The 21,486-nt window shown below is 33.3% G+C and overlaps 1 protein-coding gene and 1 non-coding gene across 2 annotated transcripts in view; one reads left to right on the forward strand and one right to left on the reverse strand.

Annotated features, from left to right (window-relative positions):
* The window catches only part of LOC145293101 (dynein axonemal heavy chain 3-like), a 404,365-nt gene that overhangs the window by 157,317 nt on the left and 225,562 nt on the right, over window positions 1–21,486 (reverse strand). Inside the window, exons 41-46 of the mRNA XM_080139477.1 lie at window positions 19,177–19,362; window positions 14,748–14,974; window positions 13,625–13,831; window positions 7,832–7,959; window positions 4,349–4,473; window positions 535–720 (exon numbers count right to left, since the gene is read on the reverse strand). Coding sequence (XP_079995603.1) covers window positions 535–720; window positions 4,349–4,473; window positions 7,832–7,959; window positions 13,625–13,831; window positions 14,748–14,974; window positions 19,177–19,362 — 1,059 coding nt within the window. The remainder of the gene's footprint in view (window positions 1–534; window positions 721–4,348; window positions 4,474–7,831; window positions 7,960–13,624; window positions 13,832–14,747; window positions 14,975–19,176; window positions 19,363–21,486) is intronic.
* Trnar-acg (transfer RNA arginine (anticodon ACG)) lies at window positions 3,381–3,453 on the forward strand. Its single transcript has one exon. It is a non-coding gene; the product is annotated as a tRNA-Arg (tRNA).

A 21,486-nucleotide genomic window follows, 5' to 3' on the forward strand; every position in this document is an offset into this window, starting at 1 on the left:
ATTGTTTTTTTCCTTTCCCTTTACACAACTCAATCATGTTCTGCAAAGTCAACAAAAGAAAACATTTTTTTCTGTACAAAATGCCTAAACTAAACACCATGAATAAATATTTGAAAGATATAAACAACTTGAAGCATAAAAACCCTTTTTCCAAAATTATTGAATTCGGCATTAAATAACTTGAAAGAGGTTGTTATGCTGTAAAACAAAGCAACTAAACTCAACGAACAAATAATTGGAATTATACAGAAGTTGTAACATAAAATCTTTTTTTCCAAACTACTGGATTCAGCATGAAATAACCCGGAAAAGGTTGATATGCAATAAAACAAAACAACCAAACTAATGTTAATGGAGTTGCTAAGGCATTTTTGTAGACAAGAGTGCACTTCACCTACAGCACTTGCTTTTCAAACCCCATTTCACCTTCTGTCTAATCTCTTGCAGAGGCGGTAAATAAAATACCAATAGAAAAGCGCCGAAAAACAAGAAATTTGAAAATGACTAATTGAGGTGGGAGGGGGGAGGACTTACTTCGAGTCGTGCAACATTTTGCATTTTGTCAATGATTTCTGCTTTCTCATCGGCTGCGTAAAGATTTGGGACATCACCGGTATTCAAGATCATGCTTATGTCCTCCATGAACGATTCATCTTTGATTTGGTTGTCTGAAAACAGGAACACGTGTGGTTTTGCATTGCATCCTGCATTTCGCAGAAGCTAAAAGAGAAAGTAAGAAACAGCAGTACAGATTTCTGCTACAATACATGCATCTGAAATAAATGCTTCACCCTTCTAAGGGAGAAGACGAGGTCTGAAAGAGTAATGCAATGCAAGGTTAGGATGTATAAATATTAATAAATGAGAACGACCCGTTTTTTATTGTGGATGATTTATCGGCATATTTCAGCAACTTATGAAAACTGCTTGAATAATTACAAATAATATATTCCAAAATGTGGGGCGACTAAAATTTAAAAAAGGGCAGATAACTTCTTTCTTAAGAGCGCTCAGGGAACGAGAAGAAAAAAAAAGAAAAAATACTACAGAATCGCTAAAAAGAAAAAAATAAATAAACAATCTTGCATTTAAAGCGATAAAAATAGGGCATAAAAAAGGAAAGGTCACCGTGGTCTTATGGTAAAACACCAGGTATCAAGCGGTGACGGGTTCGATCCTTGGCAACAAAGTTAAGTCATAATGAAGAGAAGTGATACTTCGAAACATGCATGTCTGTGGGTAGCTTACTTCTATGCACGTAATAATATTTAAATAAATTAATATGTATTTATATTCTCTTTTATTTTTTCTATTTTATTTTTGTTTTTTTTCTGAGGAGGGACATCCTATCGGATGTCAGACATTCATCCACTATTTCAGACACCCCAACAGAGAAATCGTTTAAAGATTCTGAACCGTCCATTTAAGGGCAATCGTACTCGGTTCAACGATTATAATCGCCAGATGGTTTATGTATACTTGTATAAGCGGTATAGTAAAATGAGGTTAAAAGATTCGGTACTTATGCAGAGAACGATATATTTTTTTCGTGGATGTAGCATCAACATATTCCGGCAGCTTACATAAACTGCCAGAATATGACGAACACTCAGCTAATGCAGCAAACGACACTTAATAAATTGGAAGAAAATATTAGCTTTGATCCTGTAAAAATTTAAACCATTTATAAAATCATTAAACCATTCAAATAATAAATTAATTAAATCATTAAAAATAAATCATTTCAGTAAATTTAATGGGTTTACAGATTATGCTACAGCCGCTGGAAAAAAGGTCTTTCATTTTATCAGGAATAGAAATTAATCGGAGGCAGTATAAGATGCCGTACATGTGCAAAAAAATGCATTTTAAAAAATAAACAAGAATGACAGATTCACTTGGGGGTGCATAAATGGCCAATGTAGGCAGTGGACCTCCTTGCCTTAGGGGATTTTTTTTTTTCAAATCGCATCTTGAAACTGGAAAAATAATAAAGATTATATTCAAGTTTACTATTGTGATATTTTCGTTTTTTCTAGTGTTTTAAAATTTAATCAGCGCTCGGCATATTCCGGCAACTTACATAAGCAGCTGGAATATGCTGATAAAACATCCACGAAAAAAGAGTCATATATATATATATATATATATATATATATATATATATATGTATATATATATATATATATATATATATGTGATTTTTTAAAAGTCAAGATTGTTTTAAATTTTTCTTTTGTCAAACTCTGATTACGAAAACCGAAAGTTATTTCACTGTTCTTGTATACATAAAAAAAATCAAGAACAATTTTCATCAATTAATAACCAGTTTATTAAATCGACAATTAGCATTAGCTCGTCTTGAATTGATCCTCCTGTGTTCTGAGTTGATACTGTTTGGATTTGAACAAAATGTGCAACAAATCAAGAATCAATTATGATAATTAAATGACTCAGTACATCAGCAATTGGTAAAAATAATGAAGTAGGAAAAAATTGTATTTGTATTGTTTGGATTCTTCCGTATTATTTGCATTCTTCGGAATACTCTTCTCATTTTCAGTGTTATTTGCACAACGTTTCAGCCAATGTAACCTCCGACCTTCTTCAGGTGTATCTTATCATACTCGGGCATCTTGCTGTCCAACTGAAGAATCTGCACAAAATTTCGAACTGAATCTTTTATTTAAGACACAGGAGTAGCATGCTTCCATTCTTTCAGTCATAACTGGATAGAAATCTTCAGCAATTTGCACTTATATTCTTAGTATTAAATCTTTAACCCCCAGAAGAGTGTCACTTACAACTGAACTTTACCTAGTACTTTATCCGTTACGTCATGTAGATTAAATAAAAAGTTCTGCTCGAAATTCTTGCAGATTCCTCAGTTTGACAGAAAGATTCTAGAGTTTGACAAAATATACATGAAGAAGGTCTAAGGTTACATCGACCGAAACCTTGTGCGAATAACACTCAAATACAAATTAATCAATTCTTATCTCAAAAATCCAGAAATGTAAAATAAATATGTAGTCATACACCTTAGCTTTATAAAACGAGTTCTTTTTCTTATTAACCTATATTAGAAATAGAATTCTAAACGCTTATTTTTTTACTTAAGTGTGTGTGTATATATACCAATAAACTTTCGAACAGATGCACCGAATTGAAAAATTCTTTTTTTCCCCTGAAAGGTGTGAGTCCTTAGATTGTCATCTATATATGGTTCATAACGAACAAGGCTAAGTCACACAAAAAGCCCCCCCCCACCAGGATATTTGTACCGTTTCGTACAATTGTCAAAAAAGTTACTTGCCCATGTCAACAGAATTTAGCACTGTCTGTATACAGTCGCGGTAACATCTTTCAGCATACGGACAGGACTCGTGGTGCAATGGCGAACGCGTCTGACTACGGATCAGAAGATTCCAGGTTCGAATCCTGGCAAGTTCATAATAATTTTGACCATCATTTTTTCCAACGTTTACTCATTATCCTTACTCTTAGTTAGGGTATTTTTGTTTTTTCAGTGATTTTGTTTTTCCTATACTCCGAGTTCACAAGATAAACGTTGATGGTAGGACGATGTTGAGTGTACTCGATTTTGTGTTTAACTCGGCATTGTGTGTGCCGAAGCGGCGCAGCTGCTAGTATAATATTGTAAATAATTGATTTTTCTGATGGAAAATCTTATTAAAAACAAATAAAATGTAAAAAAAAAAAAGATTTAGAGAAAACGAAAATATAAATATATGTGTAAGTTTTGCTTAATAACATTTATTGGATGTCAAAAATGAAACAAACGTATTTAGTAAAAAGTAAAATGCGTTTTATAATTGAAAGTTTTTTTTTACATTCACATCGGCTAATTTATCATCTGCATATTTTGGTCAAAGCTCAGTGTTGTGGCGTGTCCACCCTACGGATAATAATAAACTCTTCCACTTACTATAAAGACTGGGAGAATATGGGGGAATACAGGAGAACAAGTTATGCACAAGTTATGCGCACTTGGCAGTCAGACTGACGTATGACCACACTCTTTATTTGTTGTATTTGCTTTTCTGTTCAATATATTTTATTTCCATTAAATACGGAGTTGTGTGTTTCTTCTGGACACTTGACTCAGGAATCTTTGTTAAATACGTGGAAGCCTATCGTGTAGGAGTAACAATTTTTGAAAACTTTCTTTGATAAACTAAATACGTCCATCAAATTCTGGAAAATAAATGAACATTTAATTTGCATTCACCGTGTGTGGGGGGGGGCGGAGAACAAGAATAATAAGATTTTAAAAAAACATTTACCACCCCCTCCCTTCGAGTCGGGCATAAAACGATGCACAAACCTTTTTAAGGTCATCTTTCCACTCAACTTTTGTATAATTGCGAGTAATCTCAATTTGAAACAGCTCATATTCCGCCATGTAACAAGCCAATTTGACAGCACTTTGACGACCACTGCCACCAATACCTGCAAAACAAAAATCAAACTTTAGCTACAACCACTCTCAACAAAGTCCTCCCCACTATCTGTCTGTGCTGCAAATTCCATGAACTAGCACTGCCCGCTTGTGGAACTCTGTACCACGAGCCAGCTTTCCAACTAACTACAACATGGTCGTCTTCAAGTCCAATGTAAACAAGTTCTTGTCTTAAATAATCAAATTCTACACAGTTGTCACCACTAATGATTACTACGGTGTTGTCTTGGTAACCACCGTGCATTCATTAACCCTTATCCTAGAGTGGCCTGGAAGCCTTGATAAATGATGACATTTTGAAGCTTTATAGGCTTCAAAATGCGTTGGCATAAAGAGTCCATTCTATCCCCCAACTAATTGTTTGTATTCCCTTATTGAATAAATGAACCAATCTTATATTCACCAATAGTTTTTGTGACTTTATTTCTCATTCCTATTGTTCTCCTATATAAGTTCCAATGATACTTGTTGAGCTTTATATTGTTCAGACAAGCCTCTTCTTATAGAATTGAGCTCACTCTTTTCTTCTAACGCATTAATATAATGTGAGGAGTGAATCGTTGAAAAATTGTATACACAGAAGGAATGCACTCCTAATAAACTGGGTCAATGAAAAAGATAAAACTTAGATTTTGATTATATATGTATACAAAAAAATTAGTAAACTTGTAAATGCTAAAATTGGTTTTAGTCGGTAAAATTTGGGGTTTAATCGTAATTGTATTATAGATTTTGATGTATTATATATGAATTTTTAAAACTCATACTTTATAAATGTAATTTATAATCTGTTTCAATTTTTAAACTATAGGAAAAATATAATAGTGTTAATATACTAGGAAAATCCCTTAGGCTAGATAAATACTCACATCCCCAAACCTTGAAAGAGTTGAAATTTTTAAAGAAATTTTTAAACGTATTTCGAAATTTTTAAACGTAATTCGATATAATTAAACGAAATTTTTAATTTTTAATCGATATTGATATAAATTTTAAGTTTGAATTTTTATATAAAAAAATAGATTTTTAAATTAATTTTTTTAAAATTAAAATCATTTTATATATAAAAAAGAAATTATGGAAAAAAAAATGTCAATCGAAATTAGATTTTAAAATTAAAATAATTCAAATTTTAAAGTTAATGAAATCATCAACCGATAAATAAACAGGGGGGGTGATTTAATCAAACGAGAGTTAAACGTGAACTCGTGAGGTATATATATTTTCCACTTCCGGTTATAAAATAGATGAGTATTGGCTGAAGAGAGCTTGATATGATCTTAAACGGTCCTAATCATCGGGCTTGAAACCGACGGTACCAATGACTTGTCTCATCTAACAACTTTGTGTACAATATATATATATATATATATATATATATATATATATATATATATATATATATATATATATATACCGTATTTGGGGTAATTGCGCCAAGTCTGGGGTAATTGCATCAACTAGCTAAAAGTGCTCTTTTGGCAACCACTCATATAAAGAGTACTTTTTTTTAGTTGGCGCAATTACCCTCAGATTTGGCACCATTACCTCAAAGTACGGTATATATATATATATATATATATATATATATATATATATATATATATATTAATTCTATTAAATATTTAAATATTTTTTATTTAATTATTTATTAAATATTTTTTACGTGCACAAAAGTTATCCATGAACATATGTTTCTGCGTATCGTCATTAGCATGTTAAACTTTTAACAAGGATCGAACTCGTAACTACCTAATCGGCAGCTCGATGTTTTTCCATGGAGCTACGATTTGTCAAATTTCTGCACGATTTTTTTGTTTTTAAATGTAATATCTATTGGGTTGTTTCATTTATTTATTTAGCGATTCCGTTGTATTTAATTGTTATGCTTACCGAATGGTTGAGGGAATTACCTGCTATTTGTTTATTTGCGTCGCCACTTTTTGTTGTTGTTGTTGTTGTTGTTGTTGTTATTATTATTATTATTATTATTATTATTATTTATTAAATATGTAAACATTTTTTTATTTAAATATTTCTTAAATATTTTTTATGTACATGAAAGTTGTCCCTGAACATATGTTTCTTGTTTCTGGGTATCGCCCGGCGTCAGCATGGCTAAACTGTTAAATTCACACACACACACACACACACACACACACACACACACACACACACACACACACACACAGAGATAGATTTTCCCTTTTGTTTCATTTTCCTTTAGTCGGACTTCTGAAAAATCAAGAGGCTTCTTCCCGGGATTACCACTTGATTAGATTCAAGGATATTCGGACATTCCATTAAAGTTGCCCTTTATCTTTCAAACGTTGAGCTAGTAAAGAAGTTAGTATGATATAAATTGCTGGTGGAAGTGGAACTTTTCTCTATTTTCTTTTTATCTCTAAAGCTAACTATATAACTACTGATTTATTTATTGTAAATGTTATTCATCCATGCTCAGTCTTAAAGATGTGTCAATTGAAAGGGGCACCGAGTTTTTTATTAAAATTATTTTTCTTCAACTTTTCAATCGACTTTTCTCGTCTTCTCTCTTTCCCTCCTTACTATTTAAGCTCTCTGTTGATTCCTTATTGGCCCCGTTTATTAAATTTGTGCATGAAGTGACGTCACAGCAGAGAAGGAGAAGAAAAAGAAAAAATATGCACCACGTGGTAAGGACCGGAGAAGAAATTGCTTCCAGGGGGGAAAAAACGTTTGACCCGTAGTGGTGAGAGACATGTAACTAAGTGGCAGATGACATAAACTAACAGACTTTTAAAACAAGAAGCAAAGCGTTATTTTGGAAGAACCATCAATAAATGCATTTCGTTTCAACTGGAAAAGCTGACTCGCCGAGCTTCAAAATGATACCGATCTCGTGGAAATCCGTCGCCTCTGGCGAAAGTTTTAGGCAGACATACAAACATACGTACATACATATATTTAAACAGATAGGTGAGATTTATATTATAGAAGATAATGATATATCATTGATTGTCTTTATCTGAATTCCTATATATCTTTCTTATGCAAATATATTCTTCATCCAAAAAGTTCTTGTGTTTTCTAATCGATTGAGCAGAAGATCAACACTCGCGACTGGGTGAGAAATTGTACAAACTGACCAATATAAATACCTCACAACGGTATCATCTCGCAACACACGTGGGTAAAATAAAAGACAAATCATGAAATATATAAAATGTGAAATATTTTATATATTTTATTATATCGAGTTTTTTTTTTTTTTTTTTTTTTTTTTAACAAACTACAGAATGTTTCATTCAAATCATACAGAAGAAACAAATGTGTTTTTTGGAGGGAAGGGGTATATAAAACCATTACCGATAAGTAGAACATGTCCATTGTCTTGCAGTAGGACACGGCTCACTCTTGAAATGTGTTCGATGGCAAATTTGAACATCACTAACGACATTGGGCTTTTGCTGTTGGCATTACACTCATCCAAGTAACTGTGGAGAGAAAAAGAGGAATCTTATGTATAAATACAGATTTTGTCTGTATGTCCGTCCGTCACAATTTTTTAAACGCAAAAAATACATTGTGGAATTTGTCTCATATGGAAATATCTTAACTACTCTTAGAAATGGAGAGCATTTCATTAAACAGTAAATATTAAATTCGCAACAAATAAAGCAGGGGCGGAAGTCGAAACCGAAACGTTGAGATCTTCAGCCTGAAATTGTACAAACTAAGCTAATTAGAACTTTTTATAAATAGAGCTTAACGAATTAGCTTGACAAATTAATTATAGCTTTGGTGTGACATCATAGATTTATGATTTAAGTTATGTTTCAAACCATGAATTCAAATATAACCGATAATAATAAAGACAAATAAATGAATAGATAAACGTTATCAATAGCATTCAAACAAACAAGTTGCAACAACGAGTAAAAAATAGAAGAGAATAAATAGAGGAATAAAAATAAATTAATTAAATTAATATTAACTTTAGACAACACGTACAACATATCAGACCCAGAACCTTATACCGGAAATTGACACAACAACATCCGGTACCGACACAAATACAGAATGTAACAACATTCGAGAATTGTCTACGCTTCCTCCACCTCCTGACGAAGAGAAATTTTCTCGTAAATATTTGTGAAACTCACACATCTACCATCTTGTGCAGCACATTCGGAAATAAATATGCATAATTGAAAATTATTGAAGTCCCTTCAGTATTGTAATCGTTATTCATTTTACTACATAGACCATTTCCATAACTCCAGTGCGATAGCCTTTAAACACTACCCTGTCATATTTCCCACAATACTTCAAGCAAACTACAAAATCCTCCTTAGCATTGGAAATGATTTATTTTGTTTTTAACTATATATTGTATGTCGCTTTTTCACAATCATATAATCCTTCCAGCCTAGCAAAATTACACGACCAGAGGCAACATATATTTGCTAATTAAGTAAATAATGAAAACCTTATTGAAAACATCCTTTTTAAAGATACTTTATATGAATTCAATGAATGTAAATTAGTATCCGTTTTTAGCCTATAATGGGCAACGCAAATTACTCCCAATAAACGAAAAAGAATTGTCTATCATAAAAGCCTCAAACCAAAACATGAGATGCAGTAAGTCTGATATTTATGAATTTTTTAGATGAGGATTGGTTATTTGTATTATTTGGATTCTTGTTCTCATTCTTGAGTGTTATTTTCATAATGTTTTGCTCAATATAACCTTTGACCTTCATCAGGTGTATCTTGTCGAACTCGGAAATGTTTCTGTCAAACTTGGGAATTTGAACAGAATTTCGAACAGAGCTCTTTATTTATTTCATAAGGGTAGCATGCTCTCGTTCCGTCAGCCACAGCTGGATAGAGGTCCTAAGTAATTCGCAATTGCCCACATTGAGAATTAAACCTTCAACCATCAGCAAAATATCACTTTTACAATTGATTTTTCCAAGGAGTCTAACCACTGCGCCATGAGTCCTTGTGGATACAATTGCTGAGTTCAACAGAAAGATTCCCGAGTTCAACAAGATACACCTGAAGACAGTCGGAGGTTACATCGGCTGAAACGTTGTGAAAATAACACTCAAGATGAGAACAATAGTCCGAAGATTCCAAATAATACACTCAGTCTGATTCGAACTGCGGACTTAAGGATTACAAATCATTTGTTATTTGTAATTACATGATTCTCCAATGTCCAACTTATTTGAGATAAATTTAGCGGTAATGTGTGTGTATTTTTTTCTTTTTTCATTTTCTTCCTTTGAAGATTGTAACGCTGGGTATGGGGCAGCCAAACCAGCTGCCAACATTGCCCTGCTTTTTATTGAAACCAACCGAGAGCTCTTTTTAGTATCCTCGCTGTTCCCTTAAGTGCAATTGTCTGGATCTCTTTTGCACTTGGTTCACCAGGAATATTAGTAAGGTAGGACTTCAGGTTCTTCTTCATAAGCCCTGTAGCACCTATGATAACTGGTATGATTGATATCTCCCTAAGATTCCAGTTTTTTTTCATAGCTTCATATTTGGTCTGTTTCTCTCTTTCAGCTCTGTTCAGACATCCATCATTAGGGACACTCACTTCAACCAAGGTTGCAACTCTCTCTGACTTATTCTATCTAACTATGTCAGGTTTGACAGCAGCATTTTCAATGTAGGTGGTTGCAGGGATTACATGGTCGTAATGTATGGTATATAAGTCATTTTCAACTGTTCTTTCAGGTTGGTGCTCCCAGGACTTGCTGCTACACTGGATGTTTCATTTTTTACAGATGGTCCAATGGAGGTACGTGTATGTGTGTGCACGTGTCAGTGTGAGGTGCTGTTACTGGGAAATATGCAGCTCTTGAGTGAAGAAGGTGAATGAATAGGAATTGACTGGAATGGTTTTCTTAGTCCCGATTGCCAGTTGATTATTACTCTCAATTTACAGTTAGTTTATATAATAATTTGTGACACCTACGCACCTAACAGTAAACGCCCATTCTGAGATTTTGCCTGTCATGCCTCTAAGGTGTTTATTCAATGGTGAGTGTTTCTGTCTCCAGCTACCATTTGTAGATAGCATTACATTCGCAAGTTGTTGTGAATCAGTCATCAATTATTTTATTTCAAACAATCGACCATGTTACGTGTCTTCTGGCCAGGTGTATGTCTGCGTTAATATGTTTTGTTACTTCTAGGTGACATTTCCTGTACACTCGGCTCGGATATTTAACATTACTATTATAGTATGTAACAGTAATACAGTTGGGAGATCTTTCCTTCCAGTTATGGTCTGAAAAAAATCATTTATAAAAACTATTATAAACGACAAAGAATCATGTGTGTTGTACATAGAAGGCTAAAAAAAAAAAAGTGAAATGCAATCAGTTTTATTCGAACTGTTGACTAAAAATGATCCATCATTTGTAGCTCCATGTAAACAGAATGTTTTGCCTGTTTGCAGAAGAAGGAAATCAGAACGTCTTTAGCAGTAGGATTATTCGGTGGAGAGAGATTTAGCGATAACAGGTGGTTTTGGAGCAATGTGGCTTGAAAATGTGCAGCTTTTGGTTGTTAGACCAGTTAAACAGGTTTAACTTGGATACCAAGAAATGAAAATCCAGAAATTAGAATACAGTATCCTATTGAAACTGTTTTACTACAACTCTAAAAGCAGAGACAGTAAGGGAGACAGTAAATAATGCCTGAGGGGTGGGGGGTATGTGTAGCTAACTTGTCTTAGAGCAACATTTGGCCTTCGGGTCAAGATCAAAGTGTAGTATCTGTTCTTCAGATGCTACACTTCAATTTCTTGTTCTCTGTCAGTGGAGGAGAAATCCTTCACGACTAAGACAATTTTTATTTTTGTTCCTTTTCTCCACATTAAAAAACGACCCTGGTGTCTAACTCTGTCCCGTGGGGAGGCATTGTAAATAGGAACATCTATCTGATGTAATTCCCATTGTTGGACACAGATTCAAGCTCTACATCACAAATAGATACACGATGAAGGGCATCTCAGGTAAAGATTTCTGATATCATAATTTTTTTTTTTAAATGAGGAATCATAATTTATATAACTTGGATTATTCAAACTACCGTTTTCATCTTGGATATTATTTTCACAACGTTTCGGTTGATGTAACCTTTGAATTTCTTCACCTGTGTGTTGTTCCTATTTACTTGACTTCCCACGAGGTCAAAGTTGAACAAAAGGTCGGTTTTTATTGTCGGGGAAAGTTCAGCTCCCTCAAAAGATGTACTCTGGATTCTGGATAGAGACAAAAAATAAAAATTGCCTCAGTCTGTAACGTTACACACGTTTACACATGTGTTAAGTAGTTCATATGTAGGGACCCAACACATTGTAGATTCTGTCGCAAGGAACATAAGAAAAAATAGCTCGACTCACTTTTTGCCTTAATGAAACAACCAACATTCATTTACAGACTTTTATTTATAGGGCTTTTCCTGTTGCTCTTGGCGACCATACGTAACATGTCCATCTCAGTTTTTCTCAGGGCCACGTGTCTCAAATACGTCTCAAATACCTTTCTAATATTGCTCCCCTCCTTTGATGTGATCCCCAGTCTGCGCACTCGTTCTTTTTATAATCTTTTTCTTTCTTTCTGCCGTGATGTCATATCGCACCTGGCTCGGTCATTTTTATACATGCATCCACACTCTGTCACAAGTCTAGGACAGAATAGACAAAGTGTGCAAGCAGATGCAACATTTTGTTCCCAGCCGAAAGGCTAACGAGTAGCATATTTGTTCCAGTTTATTGCTACTCCACGAGGGCAAAATGAGGCACAACGTCGTTTTTAATGTGGGAAATATCCAGTTCCCATAAAAAGAGTATTCTGGATTGGAACAAAAATTTTAAATTGCCTTAGTTAAGAAAGATTTCTTCTTCACTGTCTAACAACAGAATCAAGTGTAGCATTAGAACAGATACTACACGTTGTTCCTAACCAGACTGAGATATTTTTTATTCAGATGTGTCTTGTTGAACCCTTTATTTAATCCATTCATTCCGTTAACCATGACTAGGTAGAAGCTGTAAGTTATTCTCAATTATATTCTTAGTATCGCCTGCACTGAGGATTGAACTTTCAACCTCCAGAAGACTGTTACTTGGAATTTATTAAACTTATAACTTTATCCATTGCGCCACGAGACTCAAGTTTGGCAAAATACACTTGAAAAAGGGTTGGAGATGACATCAATGTAAATGCTGGGAAATTAATACTCAGGATGAGAACATAGTCTGAATAATCCAAATAAGATAAAGTTTCTTGATTTGTTTTATCTATTTGTCAGGCTTTCATTTTATAGATTTTTTAAAATATAGAAAGTTTGTCAACCTTAAAGTCATGAAAATAATTGAACATTTGTGGTAACAAAATTACTTTATTATATATTCCATAATACGGCGTATGTCATGTGTTGACTCCAAACAAATATGTTATTGCTTATTAAAAAAATAAAGTTGATAAAAACCTCAATAAAATCAGAAACTGATCATTACCCAACAAAGTATGGTTAAGAAAACATTTTAATACCATAATAGTTCAATGTTAGAAAAACAAACAATGAATTTATTCATCTGATACCAACTTTCTTGTTGAATCCATGACAAAATTTTTGGATTCCTATATAATCATAGTTGTGGCATTCAACCTAGGTCAGTTGGGCCAGCTCTTTGCAACAAGTTTCCATGGATTCTAATGGCAAGAATAGAATAATAAGAGCCACATAATAATGATAGATGATGGGAGAATATGAAAGTGATGGATGGTGTGGAGGCTGATGGATAATAGATGATTTTGGATGATGGAAGAGGAAAAGGATTGAAGGAGGTGGATGGAAGAGGATGCTAATGAGGATGATTGATGATGATCAAGGAGAGGGATGGATGGATGGATGGATGGATGGATGGATGGATGATGATGATGATGATGATGATGATGGAGGAGGAGGAGGAGGAGGAGGAGGAGGAGGAGGAGGAGGAGGAGGATTATGGATGAACAGAACGATGATGAGCATGAGTGTGAGGTACTGGTGGTGGTAGAAAATAATAATAATGAATATTCAATTTCAATTTCGTCTTTAAAGATTTTAAAGATCCTTGGACTGACTTACTGTTCCATGATTTTAGTGAGTTCGTATAGATCTTGGATTTCATCATAGGAACGTTTCTTGTCTGGGTTTGCAAAATCCCCAAAGAACAAATTGCGAATGTCGTCATCACAGATTTTACCAGATTTTGATAAGTGACCCAAAATTTTGTCGATACTTAATTTAAACTGGTTCTGGCATGTACTTTTGACCATTTCAAAAAATGTCACTCTGAAAAACATAAAGAGAGAATGTTATCAAATTTTTGATGTAAAAAATATAATATTTATAAAATATTTAAGATTTAAAAGTTTCCAAAGAATTCCTAAATCAAACTTTTCTTTCTAATCTAAATCTGAGTAATACAAGAAAAACGCATTTCAGCTTTTCAATATCATTTGTATTTGACATAAGCGGGAGTGATAATTTAAATAATATTCTTTGATCACACAATAAAACGTTTTTTTTTTATTTTCAGTGGACAATTGTAATTTCTAACTACATAATTGGAATATTTATTGAAATGATAAAGATGGTAAAGGCTTGACTCAATATCGTTGTCTCAATATTGTTGATTCAATATTGCTTACTCGGCATGGTTCGCTCAACATCTTTGATTCAATATGTTCAATTCAATATTGGTGACTCATTATTGCCGATTTATTATTATTTATTCACAATATTATTATTACACAACATTGTTGACTCAATATTGTTTGCTGGACTTCATGTTTTTGATTCAATATTGTTGATCCAATATTGATGATTTACTATTGCTGACACAGTATTGTTGATTTAATATTGCTGACCCATTATTACACAATATTGTTGATTCAATATAGCTGACGAAATATTTCTGACTCTATATTGTTAACTCAAGGTTTTTGAATCAATATTGCTGGCTTAATATTGTTGGTTCACTACTGTTAGCTCAATATTTTTGATTGTTGACTGCATATTGCTGACCAAATATTGTTGATTCAATATTGTTGACTCAATATAGTTGACTCAAAATTGTTGACTCAAAGTTATTAACCCAGTATTGTGTATTCAATAGTGACGATAAAATATTGTTGACTCAATAAAACTAAAAAAAAAAACAGAATGAAAAAAAAAAACAAGTGAAAATGTTCAATACTATTCTCACCTATCTTCGTCATCAATAAGACGATCATAGAAAACTCTGTAAACTTCATGAATCCAGAGTCGTATCAGTTTATCCGTTTCTGTCATGTCAATCGGAGAAACAAGAAGTACTCCACGAATGACACGTGAGAAATCTCTCAAATTGAATATATAATGGCTTTTAGATGGGGTCGGGAGAAACTGTTCCATTGCCGATTTATAGACATCCATTGTAGCCAATACCATAATCTGGGTAAAGAAAAACGGGTTAAAAGAAAGAAAGTTTTCAATTATTCAAAATATTACAAAGTTAAAATAATTGTTCATTTTTTTAAGGTCTTGTTTCATTTTGTTTATTCTATTCTGCTGCTTGCTTCAAGATGTTATTTATGCAATTTGATTTTAATATTGTCATTCTAATAATGGATAGGACATAAGAGATAAACCATATTAGAAGAGTCGGTATTTTGCCTACTTATTTTATTGGATGCTTGTTTGTGATTTGTGATTACAGATAGCAGAGTGCATTCAAACAGAAATGCTTTTGTATAAAGGCACTTTATTTTCCAGGCTGTATCTCCGGTGATGATAAAGTGTCCGACAAAATAAAGGGGTGAAATTCCTCATGAGTTGTGATTAGGACTATGACAACAGCATATTCTTTTCATTGTTTTGACTCTCGAGTATATATCCGACACAGTTAGACACAATTAATCAACCGCGAACTGCATCACTCACATAAAAACATATAATGAATATATACCTGAGAATCAAAACAAGGAAAAGAATATGCTATTGTCATAACCCTAATTGTGATTTGTGTTCTTACATTTGATATGTGTTTATTTCCCCCTTTTCCCCCTCTCTTTATATTTTGACACCTTACAAGCTATTTTAACTGGCTAAAAACAAAATCGAATTAGTGCCACAAGTCTGAATTTCCAATATATCAAGTTTCAATTCTATAGACCAAAAATTGGCAGAGTAGTTTGGTAGAGATCATTCGGCACACAGACAGAGAGACAGACAGACAGACAGAATGACAGACAGACTAGGTCTTTAAAATGGAGGATTTTTAGCTGAGTTCGAATTTATGTGTGTTACTATTAGTCATGGCAATCGTTATTTGGATAGGTTTCTCATAATTGTTAAAGGAAAGCAGTTTTGTCTTAGTAGCATTAAATGTAGCCATCTATTTTTTGGTTCATATCCGACTACAGAGATGGAAATCATTTTCTAAGATTCAGCCATGTTCTTACGTATGTATGTACCTGTTTTGTCCACACGAGAGAATAGAACATGATGTCATCAGCAAATCTACCCATCTCGTGCGTAATTGTATCAGGAGGTCGTTTATAAAAATTAGGAATAATAAAAGTCTAAGGATCGATACACTCGCATTAGCAGTTTAGATGTATGAGCACTGAAGTCGATTTGGATTTTTCCTTTGGTTAAGGAAGATTTGATTATATGAAATATTCGTCCAGTAGCACCATATGAACTAATTTTCATGAGAAGACCTTCATGTTAGATCTTGTCAAAGATTCTGAATATATCAAGCACTAGATTCACTAGTCTTGCCCAGTGTATGGTATATGCATTCAAAGATGGTCATTAGGATATCTACAGTAAAATGTGCCTGCCTATTTCATCCTATTTTTCAGAAAGAAGGTTATCAGTTATGAAATGGTAGACTATTGCTAGATTGATTAATGATTCAAAGAGTTTAGCAAAAAGAGAGAGAGAGGAGACTGGTGAGGAGATAACTTTATGAGGCAGTTCTTTTACCAGACTCTGGTACCACAAATGTAATTTTTTTAACTATCAAGGAAGAAGGTTCAACAAAGCATTTGTTATAGTTTTCAGATGACAAATGACAACTCAACTGAGTATATTTTTAGTTTTATAGCATATAAACACACGCGCGTGCATGCATGTGTGCGTGTGTGTGCGCGCGCGTGTGTGTGTGTGTAAAGGTCTGGTGATTCTACTAATATAAGAGTTGTTACACTATGTAATAACTCTTACATAGGTAGTACCACCAGACCTTTATACCTTCGCATCAAAGAAAACACTGGAAGACACATATCTTCTCCGACAAACACATCACCTCATGCAAAAACAGCCATCGAAACATCAATATCAGTAGCCTTGCTTCAGTTAAAAATTTTGATAACCTAAGAATTTCAGAAGCACTTTTAATCTCTAAACACAAAGTTTCCATCAACAACGATTCGAATCACCGCCCCTTCTCATATATGACTACTTCCATTCATAGTCTTCCTATGTCCCTCCATTATCCTAATTTTTTATATACGCCATAATCCCCCCTTTAGCATGCACTATAGTTACAACCTTCTTGAGACTACCTCTCACTATACATCCCTTAATAATATAGATGTAGCATCTTCGTCCTCTTCCCAAACTAATTATACGTCAATATTTCGTCTTAATATATTAAATATAATCACATACAATCTCAGATTTACGGATAATAGTTATAATAATAAAGTAAATAAGATTCAATATATAATTAAGTAATATATATATATATATATATATATATATATATATAAACACATGCAGCAATTTATATACATCATTACAATCTTCATTAGATTATATCCAAGAGTTTCACCAATGCCCCCATTAACCTTCCCCTAATCATGAATTTTGAATATCCAATTATATATAAAACATGTGTTTGTATTGCAATACTACAACACACACGCACGCGCTTTGGTTTTTCTTTCTTCCTTCCTTCCTTCCTTCCTTCCTTCCTTCTTTCCCTTTTATTTAAACTGTCACTTAGAATATACAAATAAGATATTTTAATTTTTATTTTAATTTTAATTTTTATTTTATTTTCATTTAATTAGGAACTCGAAAATTGCGCCTAAGCGTTTTTTATATAAAAAAAAACAAACTTACTATCTGGTTTTTAATGTCTCTATTTTTTACCATTTTTAATCCAATCCAAAAATAACAGCTGTAACTGGTTTTAAATTCCGATTATTATAATTTTATCAAGATTTTTTAACTAATTGGAAAATTCATTTTGACCAGTTGGACTTTACTTTATGAAAAGAGAACATATTTCAACCGATATTATATAACCAAAAAATGAGGCGGAATAATTCTAAATTCTCCATTCACAAAGGATTACAGACTTTTATTCTGGATGATTCATGAATATAATTGAATTTTACCTGCAATGTACCAATCTTCAACCAATATAGAACCTAATAACATCATCCTATTCTATTCAAGAATTAATATTCTGTTCGAATACCAAAGTCTCATATCCTTTTTTGTTTCAACCCTTTTTTTTCTCTCTATGTCCCTTAAAAAGATTTAATCTTTAAAATATATTTTCTATGTATGTGCTGAATAGCAAAATTATATCAAACCAAAATTAATATTTTGTTAATGGTTTTTCCTCTGAGGAGATGAGCCTCCATCGAAAATCCATGGATTAAGGAAATTAATATAAATATTGTATTCTTTGTCCAAACAATAAATTTTTATTTTAAAAATTATATTTTCTTCTGGATGAAATTTAAATATAAAATCTGTATATTTAATTTGCTCTATCTAGTATATTGAGCAATTTTATTCGGCTGGGATTGTCTTATATAAAATTATTACCTCCCAAAAGTATTATGTAAGACTTGAAACCACAAGATTCCTTAATCTGTGATCTAATTCATCTGATTATTCTGATATATATATATATATATATATATATATATATATATATATATATATATATATATATATATATATATGGTGAAAATAATGGAAATAGTATTCCAACAAAATAGAGAAATAAAAAGGAACAAACTGCATTATATGTTCATCAACGTTTCGTCTTTATTTCGAGGAAGAGGAAGTCTCGAAATAAAGACGAAACGTTGATGAACATATAATACGGTTTGTTTCTTTTTATTTATATATATATATATATATATAATATATACAATAATGGTTGGAGCTAGAAAATTTAATGCAAACTTATAATAAATCTGCTTCAGAATTATACCTTGAAAAACCTAACATTATTTTGTGAATAGGTTATATTTGTTTTGATATAGGTTGTTAGTACCCCTCTTTTTTTTAGAATGGTTCAACCCTGTAAAGTTGACTTTAAAATAAAGGGATGGTCTTTATTGAAAGTTTCGTGGATGGTTTTTGGCCTGATGAGATGATTTTCCCTGCTAGGGGGTCATTGAAACACGTTTGCTAATGTGTAGCCAATAGCTCTCCAACAATCAATATATATATATATATATATATATATATATATATATATATATATATATATATATATATATATATATATATATATATAGAAAGTTTTCCAACCTTTAAAACGATATAAAAAAACAAACAAGAATAATCTGAAATGGTCGTCTTATTGAAAAAGGAACAAAGACAAAATAGATTCTTACTTTTCCCATCCTTGGGAAAACATTATCAAATCCACGTCCAAAATGCCAGTCTGATATCATTCCAAATATTCTTGACAATGTGCTATCATCAAATTCATTAATTGTAACAATATTTAAGTGACGGGTGAACCTTGTGCTGATGGTATTTCTACCTCCTCCAGGTGGACCCATGGCTGATACAAAAAACTGCAATGTTAAAAAAAATTATAAAACATAAACGTGATTTGATGAAATTAAAGGAAAATACAAAACAGAATAATTTCAATGTTTGAAATGTATTTCTCTTCTTTTACAGCCAGATTTTATTAGATTTAATGTGTCTACATGAATCATAGACCAAATACGTTTTTGGATGGAACCGAACATATTGTTGAATAGAACTGAGCACTTTGTTGAATGGAACTGAACATATTGTTGAATAGAACTAAACACTTTGTTGAATGGAACTGAACATATTGTTGAATAGAACTAAACACTTTGTTGAATGGAACTGAACATATTGTCGAATGGAACTGAACACTTTGTTGAATGGAACTGAACATATTGTTGAATAGAACTGAACACTTTGTTGAATGGAACTGAATATATTAAACGGAACTGAACACAGTGTGTAATAGAACTGAACACATATTGTTGAATAGAACTGAACACTTTGTTGAATGGAACTGAACATAGTTGAATAGAACTGAACACTTTGTTGAATGGAACTGGATATATTAAATGGAACTGAACAGTGTTGAATGGAACTGAATATATTGACGGAAATGAACATGTTAGATGGAACTAAAAATATTTTCGGATGGAACTAAAAATGTTGTTGGATGAAACTGAACATGTTGTTGTTAACATATTCCCCGAGTTATGTGCCCTTGATAGAAACTCAACTATCTTGGCATTGGGGGCAATAAATAAATAAATCAGTCTGAATACCTTTTTAACCCATACCTTCACATTTATACCTAAATTGTTAACGCCTCATACATTTTACAGATTTTGGCATACAACTACTGAAAATGTCTAACCCACGTGAACCCCCACCAAAACAGACTGGAACTAACCCGGTAGCGTTCATGATGTAAATGCAACAGCAGCAGCTCACAACTCATGACACGTTTATTACCTACCGAGCAACACACGCCCACACTATTTTTGCATCATCCATGCGTTAAACCCGGCCGCCCAGTCATAGAACCAGACTCGTCAGACAATAAATGGATCATCTTCAAAGGGATGACACAACTCACCGACCCGACAGATATCCGAAATGAGCTGCGATCCGCATGCAGTTCATCTTTTAATGAAATGCTGTTCAATTTCATTGGCCCAGATGCTTTAAATACTGCCACAGATGAACAGTTGCTAGGATACATCAAACCTGTTGCAGTGAAATCGGTCCACCCAGAGGTGTACCAGCAACAATTTTTTGTCATGAAGCAAGGTGATGGGGAGGCTATAACATCTTTCATTTTTCGATTGAAGTTGCAAGCGATGCTTTGTGCTTTTGAAAGACAATGGGGTTGTGACAACCAACGATGTACACCCTCACTCTCCGAGGATATGATCAAATCCCAGGTCATTGCCGGCTTACGGGACATTTCCCACCAAAGCAAAATTTTGACAGAGATTAATCCATTGCTAAAGCTAAGCGACTTAACCAAACGTTTGTTGACTCTAGAGTCTACTGCCAGAGCATCGAGCCACTTCCAGCCAGCTGAGACTCCACAAATAGCCCCAACCAGATCTGCGTCATCACAAAAATTACTGTCACAGAATAAGACAAGTAATAAGAACAAATATAAAGGTTGTGGTGACAAAGCACACCCAAAGGAACGCAGGCAATGCCCCACTTGAGGTAAATCATGCCACAAATGTGGAAGAGAAAAGCACTTCTCGAGCACATGCAAAAGCAAAGCATTATCCAATGCCATAATGGAAAATTACTCTGATGACAACCAAAGTGATGACACCTATTTCATATCAACCATGAACATGCAGCCCAGGTGACTAAAAGAAGGGGGAATTCCGCATGGAGCATGAACAAACAACCAGTTCACACCGGGACGACCAGAGCCACCCCCATTCATTAATATTACAATCACATTGAACACCATAGCTCACAGACACCTCGGACAATTAATGCATACTGAGGTGAAACCACGATCCACTCAATAAATTGCAATGGCAGATACTGGGGTCTAAACTAGTACAGCTGCAGAGCATATATTGAAAGATCTTGGGTGCACTTCAAAACATCGATTATGCACTAAGCATCGATTACAACAACTTGCCCATCATAGGAGCCTTAATCGC

Source organism: Euprymna scolopes, chromosome 14, assembly GCF_053919585.1.
Source record: "Euprymna scolopes isolate OS-2025 chromosome 14, ASM5391958v1, whole genome shotgun sequence".
NCBI lineage: Eukaryota > Metazoa > Mollusca > Cephalopoda > Sepiida > Sepiolidae > Euprymna > Euprymna scolopes.